Source organism: Salvelinus sp. IW2-2015, linkage group LG7, assembly GCF_002910315.2.
Source record: "Salvelinus sp. IW2-2015 linkage group LG7, ASM291031v2, whole genome shotgun sequence".
Lineage (NCBI taxonomy): Eukaryota > Metazoa > Chordata > Actinopteri > Salmoniformes > Salmonidae > Salvelinus > Salvelinus sp. IW2-2015.
In genome coordinates this window covers 7,927,504-7,952,087 of record NC_036847.1, presented here as the reverse complement: position 1 = coordinate 7,952,087, position 24,584 = coordinate 7,927,504, and the positions used below count along the sequence as shown (strand labels likewise).

At 42.5% G+C, this 24,584-nt stretch overlaps 1 protein-coding gene across 4 annotated transcripts in view; it reads left to right on the top strand.

The window, feature by feature from the left end:
- The window catches only part of LOC111966316 (ephrin type-B receptor 2), a 63,627-nt gene extending 44,719 nt beyond the window's left edge, over positions 1 to 18,908 (top strand). Inside the window, exons 4-15 of one of the 4 annotated variants that reach the window (XM_070444404.1) lie at positions 1,717 to 1,872; positions 3,207 to 3,542; positions 5,111 to 5,235; positions 5,348 to 5,510; positions 5,687 to 5,860; positions 6,504 to 6,617; positions 7,198 to 7,445; positions 9,661 to 9,876; positions 11,112 to 11,261; positions 14,946 to 15,139; positions 15,490 to 15,645; positions 16,082 to 18,908. In XM_070444404.1, coding sequence (XP_070300505.1) covers positions 1,717 to 1,872; positions 3,207 to 3,542; positions 5,111 to 5,235; positions 5,348 to 5,510; positions 5,687 to 5,860; positions 6,504 to 6,617; positions 7,198 to 7,445; positions 9,661 to 9,876; positions 11,112 to 11,261; positions 14,946 to 15,139; positions 15,490 to 15,645; positions 16,082 to 16,190 — 2,141 coding nt within the window. In that variant the 3' untranslated portion in view covers positions 16,191 to 18,908. Of the gene's footprint in view, positions 1 to 1,716; positions 1,873 to 3,206; positions 3,543 to 5,110; positions 5,236 to 5,347; positions 5,511 to 5,686; positions 5,861 to 6,494; positions 6,639 to 7,197; positions 7,446 to 9,660; positions 9,877 to 11,111; positions 11,262 to 14,945; positions 15,140 to 15,489; positions 15,646 to 16,081 lie in introns of all 4 variants that reach the window. The other 3 variants (XM_070444403.1, XM_023990838.1, XM_023990837.1) reach the window with 3 other exon arrangements.
- The last annotated feature ends 5,676 nt before the right edge of the window (positions 18,909 to 24,584 follow it).

Genomic DNA, 24,584 nt, shown 5'->3' with positions numbered 1-24,584 from the left:
TTGATATCTGAGGATCACAGATTGTGTAACTATTTATTTATTGAATGACCCCTTATTATAGAATTGTCAAATCCTCTCTCCCCCTTCAAYCCTCCTTCCTCTCTGTCTGGGTCCAGCCATGGGTGTTCCCTGGGTCCCTCTGTCAACAGACTTTCTTTTGTCTCGTCACACTGGCTGTCCTTTGACTGCCTGGGATTCCTATAGCTTCTCCTTGTGGCAAGTAGAAGATAGGACAGTTAGTCAAAGAAGGTTTCGGACCTCTTGGTAAATGAGACAAAAACTAAATGAATTCAATAACAACAAGAGACTAACACTGTTTCAATACAAGAGAACAATGTAAAGTTATCCTCCGAAAAGGGTAAAAAAATATACTACTGTATATCAAATCAAATCAAATGTATTTATATAGCCCTTCGTACATCAGCTGATATCTCAAAGTGCTGTACAGAAACCCAGCCTAAAACCCCAAAACAGCAAGCAATGCAGGTGCAGAAGTATATATTTGTTCCCACTGTCATGACACAGACTGGCTAAATGCACTCCAGAGTGGTCGGGGATGGACTGCTACGTGTCTGCCAGTGTCAGACAGTCAGAGCCCACATCCCAAATAGCACCCCATTCCCTTTGCACCACTTTTGACCAAAGCCCTATGGGCCCTGCCGCCCTGGTCAAAAGTAGGGCACTATATAGGGAATAGGTTACCATTTGGGACGCATCCAGAGAGTTGAGGAAGTGGCAGACAGGCATTTAATTACTTTCACACCATCTTGATTGGATTAGCTTGCAAAGCTGGAGGCTGCAGGAACCTTCACACACATCATTTACCCCTTTAGAAGACACGTACATGGTTTTGGTAGGATATTGGTTAGCAGCATTTGTTGATTGGAACAAAGGTTTCTACACATAGACATTCTCAATGTCGGCAATCATGGAGGAGAATGAATGATGGAGCATATTAGCCTTTGGTAGTGATATGAGGATTTGGTATAGATGCTCATCTTTCTCTTTAGCCCTATTTCAACACATACTCCACAGTTGTAGAATATGTGTAACTCCATATATTGTCCCCTACACTCTACCACCTCTCTCTCCCTATCACACACCCTTTGCCTTTTATGGTATAGCCATTCAATTCCAGACCTCCAGACTTCAAAGTCTCTTTGACTATGTCTCACTCTGTTCTCCCAGAGTTTCAAATGCCATGAGACAAAAACCTGAATAGCAAGCCTCAGATTCCTGGAAGTTTTATTTTATTAACCATATGTGGAAGGACATGCCAAAGGTAATGTGTCTGTGTATTTCAAGACCAATATTTTACGATATGTCTGGGAATTTGTCTTTCAATCGACTCTGTATCCTTTTTTCTCTCATGCCGTCATATTGTATAATGTCTGGTATTGAATTTGTCACTCTTAAGTATAATAACTTAATTCATAACCTCTCTCTCCCACTCCCTCTGTCTCTTCATGTCTCTATCGCCATGCTGTGGTGTTATGTGTTGCCCTCTTGCTCTGTTGTTGTCTTAGGTCTCTCTTTATGTCATGTTGTGTTGTCTCTCTTGTCGCGATGTGTGTTTTGTCCTATATTTATAATATTTATTTTTTTAATCCCAATGCCTTTTGGTAGGCCGTCATTCTAAATCAGAATTTATTCTTAACTGACTTGCCTAGTTAAATAAAGGTTAAATAAAAATACATCTGTCTTTCTCCTCTGCAGCGTGTGGCTCAGGGTTCTTTAAGCCTTCCCAGGGCGACCACCAGTGTCTCCAGTGTCCCATCAACAGTCGCATCACCAACGAGGGGGCCACCAACTGTGTGTGCCGCAACGGTTACTACCGCACCGACTCAGATCCCCCACTGATGCCCTGCACCAGTAGGTTCCTGGTTCTTACAGTACCATTCACTCTCCATAGGGGGTAGCACAGTGTTACGGAAAGACAGTGGAGATTCTCATACTACAGCTTATTTAGTAGGCTTTTTGTGTATTTAAGAATATAACGTTTTGCAGCATGCACATTTACATTTTGACTAATGAATTGACAAATGCTCTCAGGACATAATGGGCCATTATCAATTTGTGAACTGAGTTTTCATTTGTGATTTTGAATTTACTAACAGAATCGATCACCTCACCTCTAATAATTTAGGCCTAATGTGCCATTCACTATAGATAAATGCACCTGTCTAGCAAAGACAGAATAAATCTGATATATTTTGTGCATATTGCAATGAGCACAAACAAAACTGCTAACCTATTCAACGTCCGCTCTTTTAACAACACTCCAGCTCCACTTGTATATTTTCACATAAGAAATACCAAAGTGATGCATACTTCTAGGTGCCCCGTACCCGAGGGAAAAACACGGGTTATGCTTCATCCTGGTATGTGGTAGCCCTCTTTTGTATACGCACTGAACTGGTGGAATGTCCATTCCATTCTCTTCCATCGGTGCAACAGTCCGAAAAGGACCTCAGAGAAAATAGAGAGATTTGCATAAGCCTGTCCCTTATGAGGGGGGCAGCTGTTTTAGAATGTGAAAACATGGKCTGCGTCCCAAATGGTACCCTATTGCCTTTATAGTGGACTACTTTTGACCCTAAGCCCTATGGGTACCCTATTATGGGCCCTGGTAAGAAGTAGTGTACTATCAAGGCAATATGGTTCTATATGGGACGCAATCAGGGCCACAATGGCGAGGTGGCCCTCAGCAGTCTCTTTCTGATTGAAGAGGCAGAAATGAGTGTGCATGGGCATTCTTTGTGTCTCTCAGATTCCGACAGGACGCTAACTAGCTAGCTCACTGCTCTTTTCACTGCTCTCTCTCCCTACTATTGAACATGTTTATCTGAAGCCTGATGGGGTTGAATAGAGCTCATGAAAATACTTTGGAGTCTTTGAATTTAGTCTCCGACTGATCAGCTAAGGTGAATACTTTCTGTTGTGTAGAGTGTAGAGACTGTAGTTTTGTAACGTACTGTTCACTACTCCAACCACATAGAGGTAATTTATTACAGAGTTAACCAGTAGTCAACAACTCTGATCCTGGAGAGCTATAGTACAGGGTGTGGGTTGGGTTGAAATCAAACACTGCACCCCCTGTTGCTCCTCAGGACCAAGGTTGATGATGACCAGTGTCTGGAGTATAGACCTTATTTATCAGTGACCCTCCCTAAACTCTTCCTCATATCCCCCCTCTTCCCTGACAGCCATCCCCTCTGCGCCCCAGAGTGTAATCTCCATCGTGAACGAGACATCCCTGAGGTTGGAGTGGGGCGCGCCGCGCGATGGCGGGGGCCGCGAGGACGTGGTCTACAACATCATTTGTAAGAGCTGTGGAGGGGGCCGGGGAGGCTGTACCCGCTGCGGGGACAACGTCCAGTTCGTCCCCCGCCAACTGGGCCTGACAGAGACCAGGGTCCACATCAGTGACCTGCTGGCCCACACGCAGTACACCTTTGAGATCCAGGCAGTCAACGGGGTCTCCGACCAGAGCCCCTACTCGCCACAGTACTCCTCGGTCAAAATCACCACCAACCAGGCCGGTAAGGAACCAATAGACACAGTCCGCTGCAGCAATTGATTCACTCTTCTCCAACAGTACCGTGTTCAAGTGTGAAGTTCAGTGGAGAGAAATAGTCTGCAGTGTGTCCAGTCTGACAAGGAGTGCCAAAGGAAATATTACACCGAATAGGTTTAGATATTTTGATGGACGAAACAATCAGTCATCCAGGTGTTTTCCAAGGGCAAGATCTGCATAAGTACATATATACTTCATCTGGTACAAACCATGTCTGTGTAAGGATGCTTAAGTAATATTTATGATGTCTGCATGAGATGGAGGATATTCCAGAATAATTCAGTGACAGAATGATTTGGGACCTTTATTAGTATTGAGTAAGTTGCACTGCATTTAGGGTGCTTGGTATACAGTATTCAGACATGACATTCAATGGACTGGGTGTTAGGCAGTGTTGTTATTGGGGTCAGGCTATCAGTTGAAACTCTCTGCCCTTGACACTGTAGTCTTTTCTCCAGTGCAGTAGCTGTCAGTCCTAATTACTGTCTGGGCTGGGACTGTAAAAAGACCAAACTCAGGTTCCCATGAACCCCAGTGTCTCTGGGGCTGCTGGGACCTGCAATTACAGACTGTAAGGAGAAGCACTAATATTACATAAACAGGCCCTCATTAAGCCCTCATTAACGAAATGCCTGTGTGTGTGCATGTGTGTGGGTGTGTGTGTGTGTGCACGCACATGCCTGTGTGTCTTTGCCTACTGAGTGAATATTTCACCCCTTTGAAAACAAATACAATATTACTATTAGTATTTTCAGCGCATGGATGACTGTAATAGTACTTAATAAACCGCCTCCGATGTTCCTGGCTCTCAGTTCCTTCAGCACAGTACAGATGTCAGCCTTAGAGACAGGGTGCAGGACCAGGTACAGGTTGCTGCATCATTAGTCTAGTTCTTGATTGGCAGTTGGGATTTTAAAGCTGTCTGCTCCCGAGTGTTGTGGTGTTGTCACTAACCTTAACCCTTCTATCCCTGTCTATCTGAACCTGTATCTCCCTCTCCTCTATTTTCTCTCTCTCTCTCTCTCTCTCTCTCTCTCTCTCTCTCTCTCTTCTCTCTCTCTCGCTCTTTCTCTCTCTCTCCCCTCATCTCTCTCTCCTCTCTCTCTTCGCGCTCTCTCTCTCGCTCTCTCTCTCTGCTCTCGACTCTCGCTCTCTCTCTCCTCGCGCCTACTCTCTCTCTTCTCTCGTCTCGCTCTTCGCCTCTCCTCCGCTCCTCTCTCGCGCTCTCTCTCTCTCTCTCCTTCTCTCTCGTCGCTCTCTTCTCTCTTTTTCTCTCTCTCTTTCTCTCTCTCTTTCTCTTCTCCTCTTCTCTCTCTCTCTCTCTTCTTCTCTCTCTCTCTTCTCTCTCTCTCTCTCCTCTTCCTCTCTTCTCTCTCTCTTCTCTCTCTCTCTCTCTTTCTCTCTCTCTTTCTCGCTCTCTCATCTTCTCTCTCTCTCTCTCTCTCTCTCTCTCCTCTTGCTCTCCCTTCTCTCTCCCTCCTTTTCCTTTTCGTCTCTCCTCTCTCTTCTCCTCTCTCTCTCTCTCGTCGTCAGCGCCATCGGCCGTGTCGATTATGCACCAGGTGAGCCGGACCCCTGACAGCATCACTCTCTCCTGGTCCCAACCTGACCAGCCCAACGGCCTCATACTGGACTATGAGCTGCAGTACTATGAAAAGGTGAAGTCAGTTGACAGGTGTTACTACTTTATTACTGCTGTAATTACTATTACTGTAAGCTTGGGGAGCATTCAGACAGTGAGCAGATCCAGTCTTACACTGTGTGTTCCAGAGCATGGCAGAATGGAACTCATCAGTGGTGCGCAGCCAGACCAACACAGCAGTCATCCGGGGCCTGAAGCCTGGAGCTATATACGTCTTCCAGGTGCGGGCTCGGACCGTGGCTGGATTCGGACGCTTCAGCGGAAAGATGTTCTTTCAGACCATGACCGAAGGTATGCCGTTTGAACCAAACCTCGAACAAGCGAATAGTATTTTTTGTTTTTTTCCCCAAACACTTTTGGTGCTCGCCCGCTAAATGGTACGGTCCCAAAAGTGCAACATTACAGAGTAGGCCAACCTAGTAGAAGTTAATATGCCGAATGGGGTTTATTTTGTTGTGTACTTGCAGAAGAGTACCAGTCCAGCTTTCAGGAGAAGCTCCCCCTCATCATTGGCTCCGCCGCTGCAGGCATGGTCTTCATCATCGCTGTCGTCGTATTCGTATTCGTCTGCAATCGAAGAAGCTCTGAGAGACCAGAATCTGAATTCACAGATAAGCTCCAGCACTACACAAGTGGCCACAGTGAGTAACATGTTTTTACAATTTGAATTATCTTTTTTTGAACTAGGATTMATTTAGATTTATATAGATCCACCTTCCAACAGATAAACATCTATCCGTGGTAAATGTGTTGAATGGTGGAGTGAAACATTTGTTTTGGAATAATACTGTCATCCTGGAGACAGTGGGGATATTACGGTTAGATGTGGAATACTGGGAGTTCAGAGTTACTACTGTACCTAACTACCTGTATCAGGTCTTAGCCCAGGCAAGGTTTTAGCTACTGTTGTATGTAGTCCCAATGCGTATCCCCAGGATGTACAGTACCAGTCAAAAGTTTCCACACACCTACTCATTCAAGGGTTTTTATTCATTTTTACTATTTTCTAATAAATGTGAAGACATCAAAACTTTGAAATAACACATATGGAATCATGTAGTAACCAGAAAAGTGTTAAACAAAWGAAAATATATTTTATATTTGAGATTCTTCAAAGTAGCCACCCTTTGCCTTGATGACAGCTTTGCACACTCTTGGCATTCTAGTAAAATAGTAAAAATAAAGAAAAACCCTTGAATGAGTAGGTGTGTCCAAACTTTTGACTGGTACTGGATATTATGCATAGCCTCTGTTTTCTTTGTTTCTCCTTCCAAGTGTCTCCAGGAATGAAGATCTATATCGACCCATTCACTTATGAGGACCCCAACGAGGCAGTGAGGGAGTTTGCCAAAGAGATTGACACCTCCTGTGTCAAGATTGAGCAAGTCATTGGCGCAGGTAAAAAATCAACCGGTGAAGGTGAAAACCCTATATACATTACAATATATACATTATAACACATTTAAAGCTAAGTCCTGGACTAAAAAGCATTTTCAATGGAGATTCTCGATTTAAATCACTTTTTAGTCTAGGACTTGACTTAATCTGTGTCTAGGAAACTGGCCCATAAAGTGTGATATTGACATACACGTGTGTATTAAACCCAATAATAAATTTTGTAAGATTGTCTTACATTTAATATATCCAAGTTACAGACCCAAATCATAGCACTTGGAAGTCTTATACAGATGTAGGATCTTAATTTGATCCAGTTTGCTACAGCAGGAAAATAATCCTGCAGCAACAAGAAATGTGAATTATTATGTGGATTATAATGGATTATAAAAAAATGTTAGGGCAAATCAAGTCTAAAATGTTAAAGTGGAAATGACAAACTTTAGAAGCCTTGTTAAACCTTGAATACACTACAAGTTTGCACATTTCTGCAACAGGATGATCAAATTAAGATACGGCATCTGTAGTGATGTATCAGAGCCCTTTGCTGATGCACAGTAAACCTGAACATGTTATTGTTCAGGAGAGTTTGGGGAGGTGTGCAGTGGGAACCTGCGTCTCCCCGGAAAGAGAGAGATCCTGGTGGCCATCAAGACCCTGAAGGTGGGCTACACAGAGCGCCAGAGGCGGGACTTCCTATCTGAGGCGTCCATCATGGGCCAGTTTGACCACCCCAACATCATCCACTTGGAGGGCGTGGTCACCAAGAGTGCCCCCGTCATGATCATCACTGAGTTCATGGAGAATGGATCACTGGACTCCTTCCTCAGGGTCAGTAGGTCAATGGGCCTCAACGTAGGGCATCTCAATACTCTGGAGAGATCTTTTCTCCTTTCCTTCCTTCTTCCAGACACTTCAGGTTCAAACACAGTAGGTTGCTTTCCCCTGTTTGTCTTTTTCAAATAAAAGGAAAGGTGACGAAGTTAGGAGTGGAGAACCTAAGGGCTGGATCTCTGCCTATTCTCCTGAGTGAATTTCGGAGATAATAAATATGACAGCATTTAAATTATACAGTGAACTTCAGAAAGTATTCATACCCCTTGACTTATACCACATTTTGTTGTTATAGCCTGAATTCAAAATGTATTGTTTTTGTTTTACTCATCTACAAAGAATACTCCATAATRACAAAGTGAAAACTTAATTTTAAGCAAATTTATTGAAAATGAAATGTATGTCATTCACATAAGTCTTCACACCTCTGAGTCAATACTTTGTAGATGCACCTTTGGTGGCGATTACAGCTTTGAGTCMTCTTGGGTATGTCTGTATCAGCTTTGCACATATGGATTTGGGGATTTTCTTCCATTCTTCCCTGYAGATTTTCTCAAGCTCTGTTAGGTTGGATGGGARGCGGCGGTGAACAGCATTCTTCAAGTATTTTCAAAGATTTTCAATGGGTTTCAAGTCTGGGCGTTGGCTGGGCCACTCATTGACTTTCACATCCTTGATCTGAAGCCTTTCCAGCGTTGCTTTGGCTGTATGCTTGGGGTCCTTGTCCTGTTGGAACATAAATCTTCACCCCAGTCTAAGGTCATTTACACTCTGAAGCAGGTTCTCATCAAGGATTTGCCTGTATTTGACTCCATTCATTGTTCCCTCTATCCTTACCAGTCTCCCAGACCCTGCCGCTAAAAAGCATCCCCGTTGCTTCAGGGAAGGGATGGTGTTAGACGGGTGATGAGCTCTGTCTGGTTTTCTCCAGACATAGTGCTTTGCATTCAGGCCAAAGAGTAAAATGTTTGTTTCATCAGACCACAAAATCTTTTGCCTTATACTCTCACGTGCCTTTTTGCAAACTCCAGGTGTGGTGTCATATGCCTTTTTCTCAGGAGTGGCTTCCATCTGGCTGCACTCCCATAAAGCCTAAATTGGTTCAGTACCATAGAGACTGTTGTCCTTCTGGCAGGTTCTCTCATCTCAGCCAAGGAACTCTGTAGTTATGTCAGAGTGGTCATTGGGGTCTTGGTCACCTCCCTGACCAAGGTCCTTCTTGCCCATTTGCTCAGTTTGGTCGCACGGCCAGCTCTAGGCGGAGTCTGGGTAGTTCCATATTTCTTCCATTTCCCAACAATGGAGACCAACTACTGTGCTCTTGGAAACTTTCAACACTCTATAAATAGTTTTATACCCTTCCCCAGATATATGCCTCATCACAATTCTATCTCGGAGATCTACGGACAGTTTCTTGGATTTCATGGTATAGTTTCTGCTCTGACCTGTGCTGTCAACTGTGGGACATTATATAGACAGATGTGTTTCTTTCTAAATCATGTCCAAACAATTGAATTGGTCACAGGTGGACTCCAATCAAGTTGTAGTGACATCTCAAGGATGAATAAAGGGGTGTGAATACTTATGTAAATGAGATATTTCTGTATTTAATTTTCTATAAATTTGCAAACATTTCTAAAAACACGTTTTCACTTTGTCATTATGGGGCATTGTGTGTAGATGGGTGAGATATTTGTTTTTAATTTATTTTGAATTCAGGCTGTAACACACCAAATTGTGGAATAAGTCAAGGGGTATGACTACTTTCTGAAGGCACTGTATCACAGTAACCAGACAGTGGATAAGTATCTCTTATCGACTACAGATTTTTCAACTACAACTATGTTTCTACATCAAGAACACAATGGATTCAAGAACACAGTGGCTGTCTCTCCTCTGCATCAACACTTTATAGCTTTCTTGTTTTTGATTCGCTGTAGTGGGTCCCTCCGGGCTGGGCCCAGGTGTGAGGTGTGTAGAGTTGGCTTAGTTAGATCAGGTGAGCTCACAGATCCAGATGAGGATTAACCAGACGCTACATTTTGTGCGGCTAACAACGCCTGGAAACTAATATGAGAACCAGCATAATTTTTTGAGAATGTGTACCGTACGCCTGAGCACATTTCAGAGAGCATAAAACATAACAAACATAGCATAACATAGCACAGTATAGCATAACATATAGCAATATAACATTTCTGTATTTTTTTAGCAAAATGACGGGCAGTTCACAGTGATCCAACTGGTGGGCATGCTGCGTGGCATAGCAGCGGGCATGAAGTACCTGAATGACATGAACTACGTGCACCGGGACCTGGCCGCCCGCAACATCCTGGTCAATAGCAACCTGGTGTGTAAGGTGTCTGACTTCGGGCTCTCGCGCTTTCTGGAGGATGACACATCAGATCCCACCTACACCAGCGCCCTGGTGAGTGTGGCTCTGTCCCAATATCCATACTTCCATACTGTGTAGTATGAAGCAATGTATTTTGGGCATGTTAGACCCCACAAACACCAGTGTCCTGGTGAGTATGGCTCTGTACCAATCATAGRRATATATTWTATTTCTATGGTTCCAATATACAGACTAGAATACCACTTATTATGAAGYAWTGTATTGGGCGTGCATTGTAAGTGGTATGCTAGTTTGGAACTGTATCAGGTTTAAGATTATGCATACAGGATGCATCCTAAGTCTAAAGTGGGTTCTTCTTCTCGTCTCCGTCCTTTCATCGCCACTGATTTTCAAGTATAGGACACAGGAAAGCAAWWWYMMMRKTKYYTKRARGGGATACTTTGAGATTCTGGCAATGAAGGCCTTTATCTACTTCTCCAGAGTCAAATTAACTTGTGGATACCATTTTTATGTATCTGCATCCAGTATGAAGGAAGTTAGAGGTAGTTTCACGAGCCAATGCTAACTAGYGTTGCGCTAACGCTAGTTAGCAACTTCCTTCAAACTGCAGAGACATCAAGATGGTATCGACGAGTTCATCTGACTGGGGAAGTAGATAACGGTCAACATTGCCAAACTCCTGAAGTATCCCTTTAACAAAGAATTTGCTTTCACCTGTTCAGTGCCATCAGATCAGTGCAGATGAAGTCAAGGGAGATGAGGAAACAACTATCACTTCTTGAGACTATTAAGATCCACCCACAACCTAGGTTTTATTTGCAGCCTGCAGTCCATTTTTTACCCTACTCCTGAAGTGTGCACTCAAAAAAAAAAAAGCAAGGAGGACCAAGGGAATTAAAAAACCTTTATTTGTATTCATGTTCAATGAAACAATATTTTTTTAAAGACGCGTTTCGGCAGCATGGCCTTCATCAGGGAGTTCTTCGAAATGTGTCAGAGTTTTAAAATATTTGTTATTTAACCCCTTTTAACCAAAGAGCACCTTTTATTTACAAATACCTACTGTACTAGTGTGTTATCTAGCAGCACCTCCTTCCTCTTTTTTGTACTCCTTCTTATAGTTTTAAAAGAAATGGACAAGTTTAAGAAACATGGTGGAAACTGAAATTAAGTCGCTCTGGAATTAGAGTGTCTGCTAAATTACTTGCACCAATCCAATACTTCTAAATGCATGAGGAGAGTGATCGAGTGCACAGTCCTGACAGAAGGGTAGAGAATTGGTACGCAACACTTGTCTGTCTTTCCAGGGAGGGAAGATCCCTATCCGATGGACTGCCCCGGAAGCCATCCAGTACAGGAAGTTCACCTCCTCCAGTGATGGGTGGAGCTACGGCATCGTCATGTGGGAGGTGATGTCATACGGAGAGAGGCCCTACTGGGACATGAGTAATCAAGATGTGAGTATCCAGGAGTCATCATCTCTCTCTCTCTCATGACTTGATAGGATATMTTTGATTCACACTATTTGAGGGGGGAAAAATTCTAGACCACCTTTACTCCACACACATAGTACAAAGCTCTCCCTCACCCTCCATTTAGCAAATCTGACCATAACTCTATCCTCCTGATTCCTGAGTACAAGCAAGCATTTAAACAGGAAGCACCAGTGACTCGGTCTATAAAAAAGTGGTCAGATGAAGCAGATGCTAAACTASAGGACTGTTTTGCTAKCACAGACTGGAATATGTTCCGGGATTCTTCCGATGGCATTGAGGAGTACACCACRTCAGTCACTGGCTTCATTAATAAGTGCATCGAGTTCGTCATCCCCACGGTGACGTACATACWTACCCCAACYAGAAGCCATGGATTACAGACAACATTCGCACTGAGCTAAATGGTAGAGCTGCCACTTTCAAGGAGCGAGACTCCAACCCGGAAGCTTATAAGAAATCCCGCTATGCCCTCCATCAAACAGGCTAAGCGTCAATACAGGACTAAGTTTGAATCGTACTACACCGGCTCTGACACTCGTCGGGGATGTGGCAGGGTTTGCTTCCAACCAGTAGCGCTCACGTCTGTAGCCATGAAATGCTTTGAAAGACTGGTCATGGCTCACATCAACACCATTATCCTAGAAACCCTAGACCCACTCCAATTTGCATACCGCACCAACAGATCCACAGATGATGCAATCTCTATTGCACTCCACACTGCCCTTTCCCACCTGGACAAAAGGAACACCTATGTGACAATGCTATTAATTGACTACAGCTCAGTGTTCAACACCATAGTGCCCTCAAAGCTCATCACTAAGCTAAGGACCCTGGGACTAAACACCTCCCTCTGCAACTGGATYCTGGACTTCCTGATGGGCCACCCCCAGGTGGCAAGGGTAGGTAACAACACATACGCCACGCTGATCCTCAACACGGGGGCCCCTTAGTGGTGTGTGCTCAGTCCCCTCCTGTACTYCCTGTTCACTCATAACTGCACTGCCAGGCACGACTCCAACACCATCATTAAGTTTGCTGATGACACAACAGTGGTAGGCCTGATCACCGACAACGATGAGACAGCCTATAGGGAGGAGGTCAGAGACCTGACCGTRTGGTGCAAGGACAACAACCTCTCCCTTAAACATGATCAAGACAAAGGAGATGATTGTGGACTACAGGAAAAGGAGTACCAAGCATGCCCCCATTCTCATTGACGGGGCTGTAGTRGAGCAGGTTGAGTGTTCCTTGGCGTTCACATCACCAACAAACTAACATGGTCCAAGCACACCAAGACAGTCGTGACAAGGGCACAACAAAACCTATTCTCCCTCAGGAGCTCCCTGTCATCAAGGACCTCTATACCAGGCGGTGTCAGAGGAAGCCCCTAAAAATTGTCAAAGACTCCAGCCACCCTAGTCATAGACTGTTCTCTCTGCTACTGCACGGCATGCGGTACCGGAGTGCCAAGTCTAGGTCCAAGAGGCTTCTAAACAGCTTCTACCTCCAAGCAATAAGACTCCTGAACATCTAATAAAATGGCTACCCAGACTTTTGCATTGCCCCACACACACACACACACTGCTGCTACTCTCTGTTATTATCTATGCATAGCCACTTTAATAACTCTATCTACATGTACATTATTACCCCAATTACCTATAGCCCCGCTATTGTTATTTACTGCTGCTCTTTAATTATTTGTTATTCTTATCTTACTTTTTTAGGGATTTTCTTAAAACTGCATTGTTGGTTAAGGGCTTGTAAGTAAGCATTTCACTGTAAGGTCTACTACACCTGTTGTATTCGGCGCATGTGACAAAATAACATTTGATTTGATTTGCAATGTGTGTATGGTCGACTAGCAGCAGAACAAAAACATAAAGTGACCTCCAAAAGTATTGGGACAGTAAAACATTTTTGTTGTTGTTTTGGCTCTGTACTCAAGCACTTTATATTTGAAATGATACAAAGACTTTGAAGTTAAACYGCAGATGGTCAGCTTTAATTTGAGGGTRTTTTCATYCATTATTCAGTGAACCGTTTAGAAATTACAATACTTTTTGTACATAGTCTCACCATTTTAGGGGACCAAAAGTATTGGGATAAATTCACTGATATGTGTATTAAAGGAATAAAAGTTTTGTATTTGGTCCCATATTCATAGCACCCAGTGACTACATCACGTTTGTGACTCTACAGCTTTGTTGGATGCATTTTCTGTTTGTTTCGGTTGTGTTTTAGATTATTTTGAGCACAATAGAAATGAGTGGTATCATTTTGGAGTCACTTTTATTGTCAATAAGAATAGAAAATGTTTATGAACACATCTATATTAATGTGGTTGCTACCATGATTACGGATARTCCTGAATAAATTGTGAATAATGATGACTGAGAAAGTTATAGACGCACAAATATCACACCCCCAAAAAATGCAAACCTCCCCTGTTCTTGTAATGTCKTAGGCCTGTATTTCCATCGTATTTATTTATTTAACTAGGCAACAAATTCTTATTTACAATGACGGCCTACCCCGGCCAAACCCTCCCTTAACCCAAAAGACGCTGAGCCAATTGTGCCCTATGGGACTCGCGATCACTGCCGGTTGTGATACAGCCCAGGATCGAAACAGGGTCTGTAGTGACACCTCTAGCACTGAGATGCACTGCAAACAAGCACAACAAACAATTGGGGAGGAAAACTATAGACATTTTGTTATTTTGAACAAATCGGGAGTTATACATACTATATACATTGTATGGACACAGTTTATTTTACAATAGTTCTATTTTGTTTGTTTTTACTCCTGTCCTTCCTCTACCCTCAACTGCTCCCATCTATCTCKTAACACCATCCATATTGGATTTCTATTTGCCATATATGTTTCAACTGTGTTGTGATGTTTCACCAAAATTCTGAACCTTTCTATTCTCATTGTTTCTACAGATTGTAAATTTAAAATAAAMAWWTTTGCTATTTCTATTTGCCATATATTTTTCAACTGTTAGCATGTCTTGGAGGTATGATATTTGTACGTCTGTTACTTTCTCACGCATCATTATTCACGATTAATTCAGGACTATCCKTAATCTATTCTTATTTACAATAAATGTGTCTCCAAAATGACAAAGTACATTATTTACCATTAATTTCTACTGGGTACAAAATCATCGGAAACACAACCAAAACAAACAACAAATGCATCCAACCAATTTGTAGAGTCACAAGCTTGATATAGTCATTGAATATGGGACCAAATATTTAACTATTTACGATGTTAATACACATATAAATGAATTTGTCCCAATACTTTTGGTTCCCTAAAAAGAGGGGACTATGTACAAAAAGTACTGTTATTTCTAAACGGTTCACCTGATATAGATGAACATACCCTCATGTTAAAGCTGACAGTCTGCACTTCAACCTCATAGTTATTGTATCACTTCAAATATGTCGCAGTCCCAATACTTTTAGGGGGAGCGATCGAGACACATACAGATAGAGACAGTCTCACTAATTGTTTGGTCTCCCCGTGTGGTTTATAGTGCCTGAATCAAATGTATAGTAAGTATAGTGAGACTCTTAGATTTCTAAATCATAATTTTTATTAATTTTCATATCAATCTGTGACAATGCCCTGTAGGTGATCAATGCCATAGAACAGGACTACCGGTTGCCCCCGCCCATGGACTGCCCTAGTGCCCTGCACCAGCTCATGCTGGACTGCTGGCAGAAGGACCGCAACAATCGGCCCAAGTTCAGCCAGATTGTCAATAACCTGGACAAGATGATCCGCAACCCCAACAGTCTGAAGGCCACGACGCCGCTGTCATCAAGGTAAGGCATGTCAGTCATCTTAGTTGGCGTCCACCCTTTCCTCATCTCCTTTCCTCAATGACGACCATTCATCTCAGAGGCCTATCCATCACTGTTTATTTATTTTCTCCTTGTCTTTTGAGGTTTGTTTGGGTTCTCACTGGGTTATCATTGGGTTTGTTTGGGTTCTCACTGGGTTGTCATTGGGTTTGTTTGGGTTCTCACTGGGTTGTCATTGGGTTTGTTTGAGTTCTCACTGGGTTGTCATTGAGTTTGTTTGAGTTCTCACTGGGTTGTCATTGGGTTTGTTTGGGTTCTCACTGGGTTGTCATTGGGTTTGGGTTCTCACTGGGTTCCTCTCCTGTTCCTAGTGTTCACCTACCTCTGCTGGACCGCAGGACGCCTGACTTCTCCAGCTTCAGCACCGTKGAYGAGTGGCTGGATGCCATCAAGATGGGCCAGTACAAGGAGAACTTTGCCAACGAGGAATTCACCAGCTTCGACGTGGTCTCACAAATGACCATGGAGTAAGTGAACCTCCCCAGACTGCTAAATGTGTCCTAGACTGTTCTAAATGTGTCCTGGACTGTGCTAAATGTGTCCCGGAATGTGCTAAATGTGTCCCGGAATGTGCTAAATGTGTCCTGGACTGTGCTAAATGTGTCCTGGACTCTACTACATGTGTCCTGGACTGTGCTAAATGTGTCCTGGACTGTGCTAAATGTGTCCTGGACTGTACTAAATGTGTCCTGGACTGTGCTAAATGTGTCCTGGACTCTACTAAATGTGTCCTGGRCTCTACTAAATGTGTCCTGGACTSTMCTAAATGTGTCCTRGACTGTGCTAAATGTGTCCTGGTGGACTGTGCTAAATGTGTCCTGGAGTGTACTAAATATGTCCTGGACTGTGCTAAATGTGTCATAGACACAGTGTTGTGTCACTGACTGCTCTCTCTCTCCACAGGGACATCCTCCGAGTAGGRGTGACCCTAGTGGGCCACCAGAAGAAGATCCTTAACAGTGTCCAGTCTATGCGGGCCCAGATGAATCAGATCACCTCCGTTGAGGTCTGACCTCTGATGTCTAGACGGGGAGGACACTGGACTGGACCGGACCTCCAGCCTGGTCTCCCTGTCAGACTGTGACCCCCATCCCCATCAGCCTCCCTTCTCTAGACCGCACTCCCATGAGTTCAGTCAACAGTCGGCAGCCTGTACTTTATGGTCAGTCTGCAGCCGTGCTCAGCGTGTCCACAACCACTGCCCCTCCTATGTTCAGTTTGTCTCTAGCTGTGCTGAGTCTACGACTGTCCAGACTCTGTTCAGATTTTGTCCAGTCTCCAACTGCAGTTGGATTGCACGGCTGCAGCCCCTCCTTGTTTTTGTAGTATGACATTGTTTACAGTCTTTTGGTTGGATATGATTTCTACTGATCCCCAGACTAAAACTCATCAACAGACGGCCCTTTAAAAGGGCTATTAAGAGAAGGTTGGGACAAGACTTCATATAACTTTACTCGCATCTTTCACATTGAGATTCTGAGGGTATCAGTGACTTTAACAGTAGGACCAGTACTCTGAACGGAGTGTATGATGTACTGGATAGTGAATAGGACAAGTGTCAGACTCCCATACAGTTCCATGGACTTAATGGATGTGAAATCAAATGACTCATCTTCGGGAAGAGTCTATCCCGTGAGAACAAACTTACCATCCTTGTGCATAATGCTCTCATTTGACAGTTTGAAAATTGTTGTGATTATATTACTGTTTGCTACCTACCTTCACTTCCGTTCTCTTGAACTTTGAACACACATTACTTCCAACAGCCCAAATGAAACATAATATAAAAGTACTGTACTGTGCATGTCATTGTCTCTTTCTCTTCTGGGAATCACAGGCTGCCATAGCCACTGAACCATGTCGGCCATTTTCACTGTTTTGGAGTTCCGCTCCGTGCAGTCTTTGTTTCGGTGACTCAGTTGGTATTTGTTTTTAAAATATTTGTATGTGCACCTTAATAAAGAAGTAGGATGGGCACTTCCATAAATTCTTCCATTACAAAAGTGTTGTGTGCAAAGTTTAGATTTCACTTTCCTTTTGTCCTCCTCTATGTTTAAAGGATCTCGTGTGAATATATATTTTGGCTCTGTCATGAAAAAGCACGTGTCCTTCCATTTATGGTACATACAAAATGGCTGCAATAGGTTATGCAGCCAGGTGTACTATACTGTACTTGCACAAAATGACAGCCTCTGAAGCTCCAACCAGTTGGGAAAGGATTCCAAAGGGAGCCTGCTGGTATTTAAAAGACTTCACGGAACACTGTTGTTGTTTGGTTTGTTTTTAAATGTGTTTTATAATGATATTTTGTGATTTGTTTTTATATTGCTACCTATGATCACCTTTGATGGAGCTGTGAATTGTCACGTGATCTGGGGTCATACACAGCGTTCATATTGACATATGTATATACCGTTGACATTCATTTTTATGATTTATGATTCGTCACAGAGAAAAGTGGGGACTTTTTAAAGAAATGGATGAAAGGTAATTTCGTTTTTTTTTTGTACTGAGAAATAGGGTATAGCTCTTTTTCATATTGTGCCAGCACAAATCACAAGTTTACACATTTATACTCCATCCATAACATACTGTACTTGAGGTTCAGGGATTAGAAACAAAAATGTTAATTCAAATGACACTAGTCAAACCAGGATGATGCAACCCTCTGTTCTTTGAGTGCGATAGTGTTTGCATGCTTCCATTGTCTCCGCACTTCATGGATAAATCACCATCAGTCATTCCATAGGTCATCTCACATACTGTAGCATTTAATAGGTATGAATATGGTACTAATTAGGATACACCTCAATGAGAAACATTTGACCATTTACCGCTGGTAATGGTGTTATCAACGGTGTTATTAAAGTGTTACACTGTTACTACCCAACCAACAAACTCTGCTGCCTCTGGGGGGAAAAAGTAATTTCCAATTTCGATAAATAGGGGTATGTTCTTCTGCAGTTCTTCCCAGATACATTGTCCTCATCGTATTATTCTCTTATCAATAGCTTCTCAGCTGGGTATAGTGTGCATTATGTGGAATTATGTCCATGTGTGGAAAGATATGTTAATTGATCATGCAGGATAGCCCCAGACACTATTATTTTACTTTGTTTTATAGGCCTGCCGCAACAAGGGGGGAGGCAATGTACTATACAAGATCTGAATTTCTAAATGAAGGAAGACAATCATACAAATATGATGTGTAACAACAACAAAAAATCATACAAAAACTGTTTTGCTGCTGTCAACAAATACACTCAGAGCCTGCCATCTCTGAGTGCGTGCCATTTGCAAACAAAATAAACCAAAATGGACGCTTCTACTGTAACTCAATATAGCTGTGACCTCTATATGAGCACATTTACTTTTTTGTCATTTTAGRTGTTTAAAAATAACTCAAACACTGTACACTGTGCTAAGCTCATTCCCTCTGCTRGTCCCATGTTAAACCTGCGCTATTACCATACCTCTATACCTTTATAGTACCTTTATCGTACCTTTTTCACACTCTTTCACTTTTGTCCTCTGTCCTTTTGTCCCCCCCTCCAGTCCTAACCACTGTGATTGCATTGGGACGTTTCATTTTCTGTACAAATGTACATTGACTGTAACCCTGTGAATGATGTAACAATTTTAATTATTTGTAATATTGTTATTTGTCTATTTTATAAAAATAAAAAAAGAACAAACAAAATAAAACAACAATTACGACAACAAACTGGAAGCCGGTAGCAACTGTCTTCTATAAATAAAAAAAAGGTTACATTCAAAGAACTCAAAGTATTTTCTTAAAGCACCTTTTCCCTTTATCTTGCATTAAATATACATTTCCTCAACTGTAAACTAACTGTAAAATAACAGCTACAATTTTGTGCCAACACTTTGGAAATCTGGTCCTTAGTCTGTAAAGAACACATTGAACAGAAGGGGGGAGTAGAGACCACTCTAGGGTTTTGTCGAACAATGTTACTTGTTTGTTTGTTTTTGCAAAGCTATTTTTCTGAGGGAATTGGTGAGCATTTTCCTGAAGTCTGTTTAGTCTTTTATCAGAACACAATATTATTGTAATTACATTTCCAAATACAAGGCTAAGAACGCTTGATTTCAAGTTGTCCATGAACAGTTTTCTTTCACCCACTAGAACATTCTGGGGTCATGTGTGCTTTCTGAGAGAGGACTTTCATTCTTTACTATCGAATGTAAACAAACTGCATGGAAATCYGGATATATACGTACATCTGGCAATGTAACAGATGTAGCTGCAATTTATCTCTACTAGATTAGGGATTTCCTCATCTGAGGACACTCAAATACTCCTTTATTTCTGCCACATAATCTGGGTAAGTGTGTCCCATTTCTCAGAAGGCACATTATACTACATCCTCGAAAGCGCAAATGCAAATGCACTGGTTAGGGTCCTACTGTGTATCATTTTTTATCACACCACCAATCCTCAATATGCCCAGTGTCTGCCTGCCTGTCTAACTTTCCACAGTGGCTCTCCCCCTATGGGCCCAAGCTTTCTGTCCTTGACAGTGACCCACTCCTGGCCAACAGCCAGCGGGCACAGTCACACCTGCCAACATGCAACTACAGATGTCACAGCTGCTCCCTATGGTGTTGGATGCTTTGGACACTTGGAGAACAGACTGTCGGAAAGTGGGATGACATTTGCAGTGTGTGTCCTGTGTGCCTGCCAGGCTGTCTGCTTTTCCATGGCACCACCCTCCCTCACAGCCCTGTATGTGCCAAACACCATGCTCTGACCCAGGGTGCCAAACACCACGCTACACTGACATTTATCATTTATTTACATGCTCAACCTACACTGTATGGGGGAAACACATTAGCCGATTTTCACTTGATAGGGCTCCAGTGATCCCTGCAGGGAAGTCACCTTGAAAGAACACTGACTTATCAACTTGTCAATAACAATAATAAAATCTATGTTGGTGCTAATGAAATGAGCAATTTATGGTAATGTATGTAGCGTTTGAGAGTTGTTTTGATTGCTAAATATCCTGAGCTACGCTTCTTTGAATTGAAATGAGATGAGATCATACTTCATTGTCTGGTTGCATAGAAATTTGCTCTGCATCTAAAGGATTTGCTTCATATCTTAAAATAAATGATTGTATTTCATTTTCTAAGATACAACCAACGATCTATCATATTTTCTTGACCAAGGGGACAGGCAAGCAAGACATTAACCAGACAGAAGATACTATGTTTGGGTATTGTGTCGATGTTAAGGCTGGTTGTCAAATATTGTAAAAGCTCTAATGAGCCAGTGTTCACAGAATGGATGATTATGTTGATAAAACATAATCTTATAAAATTATTCTAGACAAAAGCCTATAAAAATAATACAGACTCAAAAAATATTTGGGACAATTCTTCTTTTCCTTAAAGGGGCAATCTGTAGTTGCTATAGATGTTGGATCTTAGTTTGAGCCAGTTTGCTACAGCAGGAAAATAAGCCTGCAGAAACTTCTGAGTGGCACAGTGGTCTAAGGCACAGTATCTCAGTGCAAGAGGTGTCACTACAGTCCCTGGTTTGAATCCAGGCTGAATCACATCCAGCCGTGATTGGGAGTCTCATAGAGTGTCGTCTGGGTTTGGCTGGGGTAGGCCGTCATTGTAAATAAGAACTTGTTCTTAACTGACTTGCCTACTTAAAAAAATGTGAAAATCAAGTCTCAAATTACAAACTTCAGAAGCCTTTTTAAACCTCAAATACACTACAAGTTTTACATTTCCTGCATTTCAGGAAAGTTCTCATGCAACAGGTTGATCAAATTAGTATCCTACATCTGTACATCTATTTTTTTACTTATAAATTAATGATATGTACCCATTGATTCTTGAAGAATATAATTTATAGGTGGTGAGGGTAGGTAACAACATCTCCACCCCGCTGATCCTCAACACTGGGGCCCCACAAGGGTGCGTTCTGAGCCCTATCCTGTACTCCCTGTTCACCYACGACTGCGTGGCCATGCACGCCTCCAACTCAATCATCAGGTTTGCAGACGACACTACAGTGGTAGGCTTGATTACCAACAACGACGAGACGGCCTACAGGGAGGAGGTGAGAGCCCTCGGAGTGTGGTGTCAGGAAAATAACCTCACACTCAACGTCAACAAACAAAGGAGATGATCGTGGACTTCAGGAAACAGCAGAGGGAGCACCCCCCTATCCACATCGACGGGACAGTAGTGGGGAGGGTAGAAAGTTTTAAGTTCCTCGGCGTACACATCACGGACAAACTGAATTGGTCCACCCACACAGACAGTGTGGTGAAGAAGGCGCAGCAGCGCCTCTTCAACCTCAGGAGGCTGAAGAAATTTGGCTTGTCAACAAAAGCACTCACAAACTTTTACAGATGCACAATCGAGAGCATCCTGTCGGGCTGTATCACCGCCTGGTACGGCAACTGCACCGCCCACAACCACAGGGCTCTCCAGAGGGTAGTGAGGTCTGCACAACGCATCACCGGGGGCAAACTACCTGCCCTCCAGGACACCTACACCACCCGATGTCACAGGAAGGCCATGAAGATCATCAAGGACAACAACCACCCGAGCCACTGCCTGTTCACCCTGCTATCATCCAGAAGGCGAGGTCAGTACAGGTGCATCAAAGCAGGGACCGAGAGACTGAAAAACAGCTTCTATCTCAAGGCCATCAGACTGTTAAACAGCCACCACTAACATTGAGTGGCTGCTGCCATACATGTAAAAAATGTAGCACTAGCCACTTTAAACAATGCCACTTAATATAATGTTTACATAACCTACATTACGCATTTCATATGTTTATACTGTACTCTATACCACCTACTGCATCTTGCCATCTTTATGTAATACATGTATCACTAGCCACTTTAAACAATGCCACTTAATATAATGTTAACATACCCTAAATTACTCATCTCATATGTATATACTGTACTCGATACCATCTACTGCATCTTGCCTATGCCGTTCTGTACCATCACTCATTCATATATCTTTATGTACATATTCTTYATCCCTTTACACTTGTGTGTATAAGGTAGYWGTTGTGRAATTGTTAGKTTAGATTACTCGTTGGTTATTACTGCATTGTCGGAACTAGAAGCACAAGCATTTCGCTACACTCGCATTAACATCTGCTAACTATGTGTATGTGACAAATAACATTTTATTTGATTTTATTTGATTTATACATGCCTCATGAACTTAGTTCAACATTTGTACCCCATCAGAACCCAAAATATAAGCTTGTTTTAATCCAATGTTTGTAATCAAATTATATGTAAACAAACACTGTATAGCCTCAAATCATGGTTAAAACTATCATTTTGATATAATGGATGCTGCGTCCTTGCATCCATAACTGTGTCTATGGATTTCAGAGTGGTTACATTTCTCCACTCCCCGGGGTTAGAGAGCAACTGGTTACCCTACTAGCAAAAATATTGTAATCAGATTACAGATACTTATGAAAAACTACATGATTAATTCTTGGATTACTTTTAAATTCAGAAAGAATGTTTGTGAAAAAATACATTATGACGTCTTTTTGTTTTCTCAATGACATTCAATTCGGCATTGAAAGAAAGCACACGTTTAAGTTTGTCCCACATGAGTGAGTCTGACCACAAATCAGAGACCACTATGATGACACACCAAATGTGTTTGATGAATCCCTTTTGTCCAATTCTAATGCCTCATAAGGGGAAAGTATTCCAAAATTAACTGAAAGCAATCAGATTACGTTACTGCGTCGGGGTAATCCAAAAATGATGTTACTGATTACAATTTTGGACAGGTAAACTAGTACATATAACAGATTACATTTAGAAAGTAACATACCCAACCCTGCCAGCCCCATCTCTCATCTTTTTATGGAAACAAGGGCGGGGAAGGTACTTTATTATTGTTTCAACTGCGAAGTGCCTCTTTAACGGTACGTACCATGGCAATGAAGCATCACTTATTAGAAGAAAAAAAATATCTCCCTGTGGACCTGGTTTTTATTATTCATTTTTTGTTTGTTTGGTACAGTATGTTGGCTATTGTTTTTGTATTTTATTGGTTGTATTGTCTATAGTTTGGTGTATTCTGTGGTTGTTTTGTGTTAAATAGGAAACAATGAAATAAACTGTAAAAAAAAGGAACAAGACATTAGGACTAGGCACATACAAAATCCTACTGAATCTGTGCAAGTCCATTCCTGGGATTCATTGGAATTTACCCCTCTTAGTATCCATTTTGATATGTGAGGCTTTTCAGAGGATTTGCCAACATCTCTGTCATGTTTAGCTCTTTTCCATAGGTCAAAGCTGCCGTGTAAACTGATGGTAATTTCATTGGTCTGTGTTTCATGTACCAGGAAATGCTTTCGGAGGACATACTAGCACACATTCTGTTTCTGTAACTGTGGYCTGGGGACATCATGTCTGACTACTGTAGCATGCAGGTAAATAGCATGTCAACAAAAACAGCTGCCAAATCAGCTGCTGTTGGTAACTGCAATTGGGAACATACTGCTTAGTGTAAGGTCAAGTATTTCTGAGGACCACTGGGCTTTTGCAGTGGATGTGTTAAACTGTAGTGGATGTATAGTGTATTTCTATTTATAGGATACAGTGCATTAAAGGTACTGTGGTGGATGTGTATGGTATGAGACAGCCATTCAGCTTGTTCAGTGAAGGCACGAGACAAATGCATCATGCCGCTGTGGAAAGCTGTCAAGTGATGGCATTCCTCAATATGACACTTTCAGTACATTCGTCTGTGCCGAACAGGCGGCTTCACGCCACGGTGGATGTTTAGAGCATGTTGTTATGGCAACGGAGCTGGGATGGCTGGATCGTGCAGCACAGGGAGGCAGAGGACAGATGAGGAGGAGACGTATATGATGATGATTCCCGAGGTTCACGGTCAGGAGTCGTCAGGATGATTTTCCTCCAGGGATTCTGGGAGCCATTTGACATCATCAAATCAAATCAAATGTATTGGTCACATACACATGGTTAGTAGATGTTATTGCGAGTATAGCGAAATGCGAAATGCAACATGTGAGTTGTGAATGTGATGTCAATTGGACAGCGAGCCACTGACGGTAGCTTCTGAGCACAAGAAGAAGAGGCAAACGGTTGGATACAAACACCCATGTTTTAAGTGAGTCTAGCCTTCCAATGCTAAGATACTCACATGATATTCTTCTTTTGACTCACAGACGGCGTCACTCGTTAACTGTTCTGAGGGGCGACCCTACTGCAAGTTCACACCCCCCCCTGGCTTACCCTACCGCCCTCCGTCCCTCGACCCCCACACACCCCCTCCCCAGCGTGTCTCTGGTTCGCTAGTTGCTATTTACCTCTGTGTTAATCCACACCCCCTCCCTCCT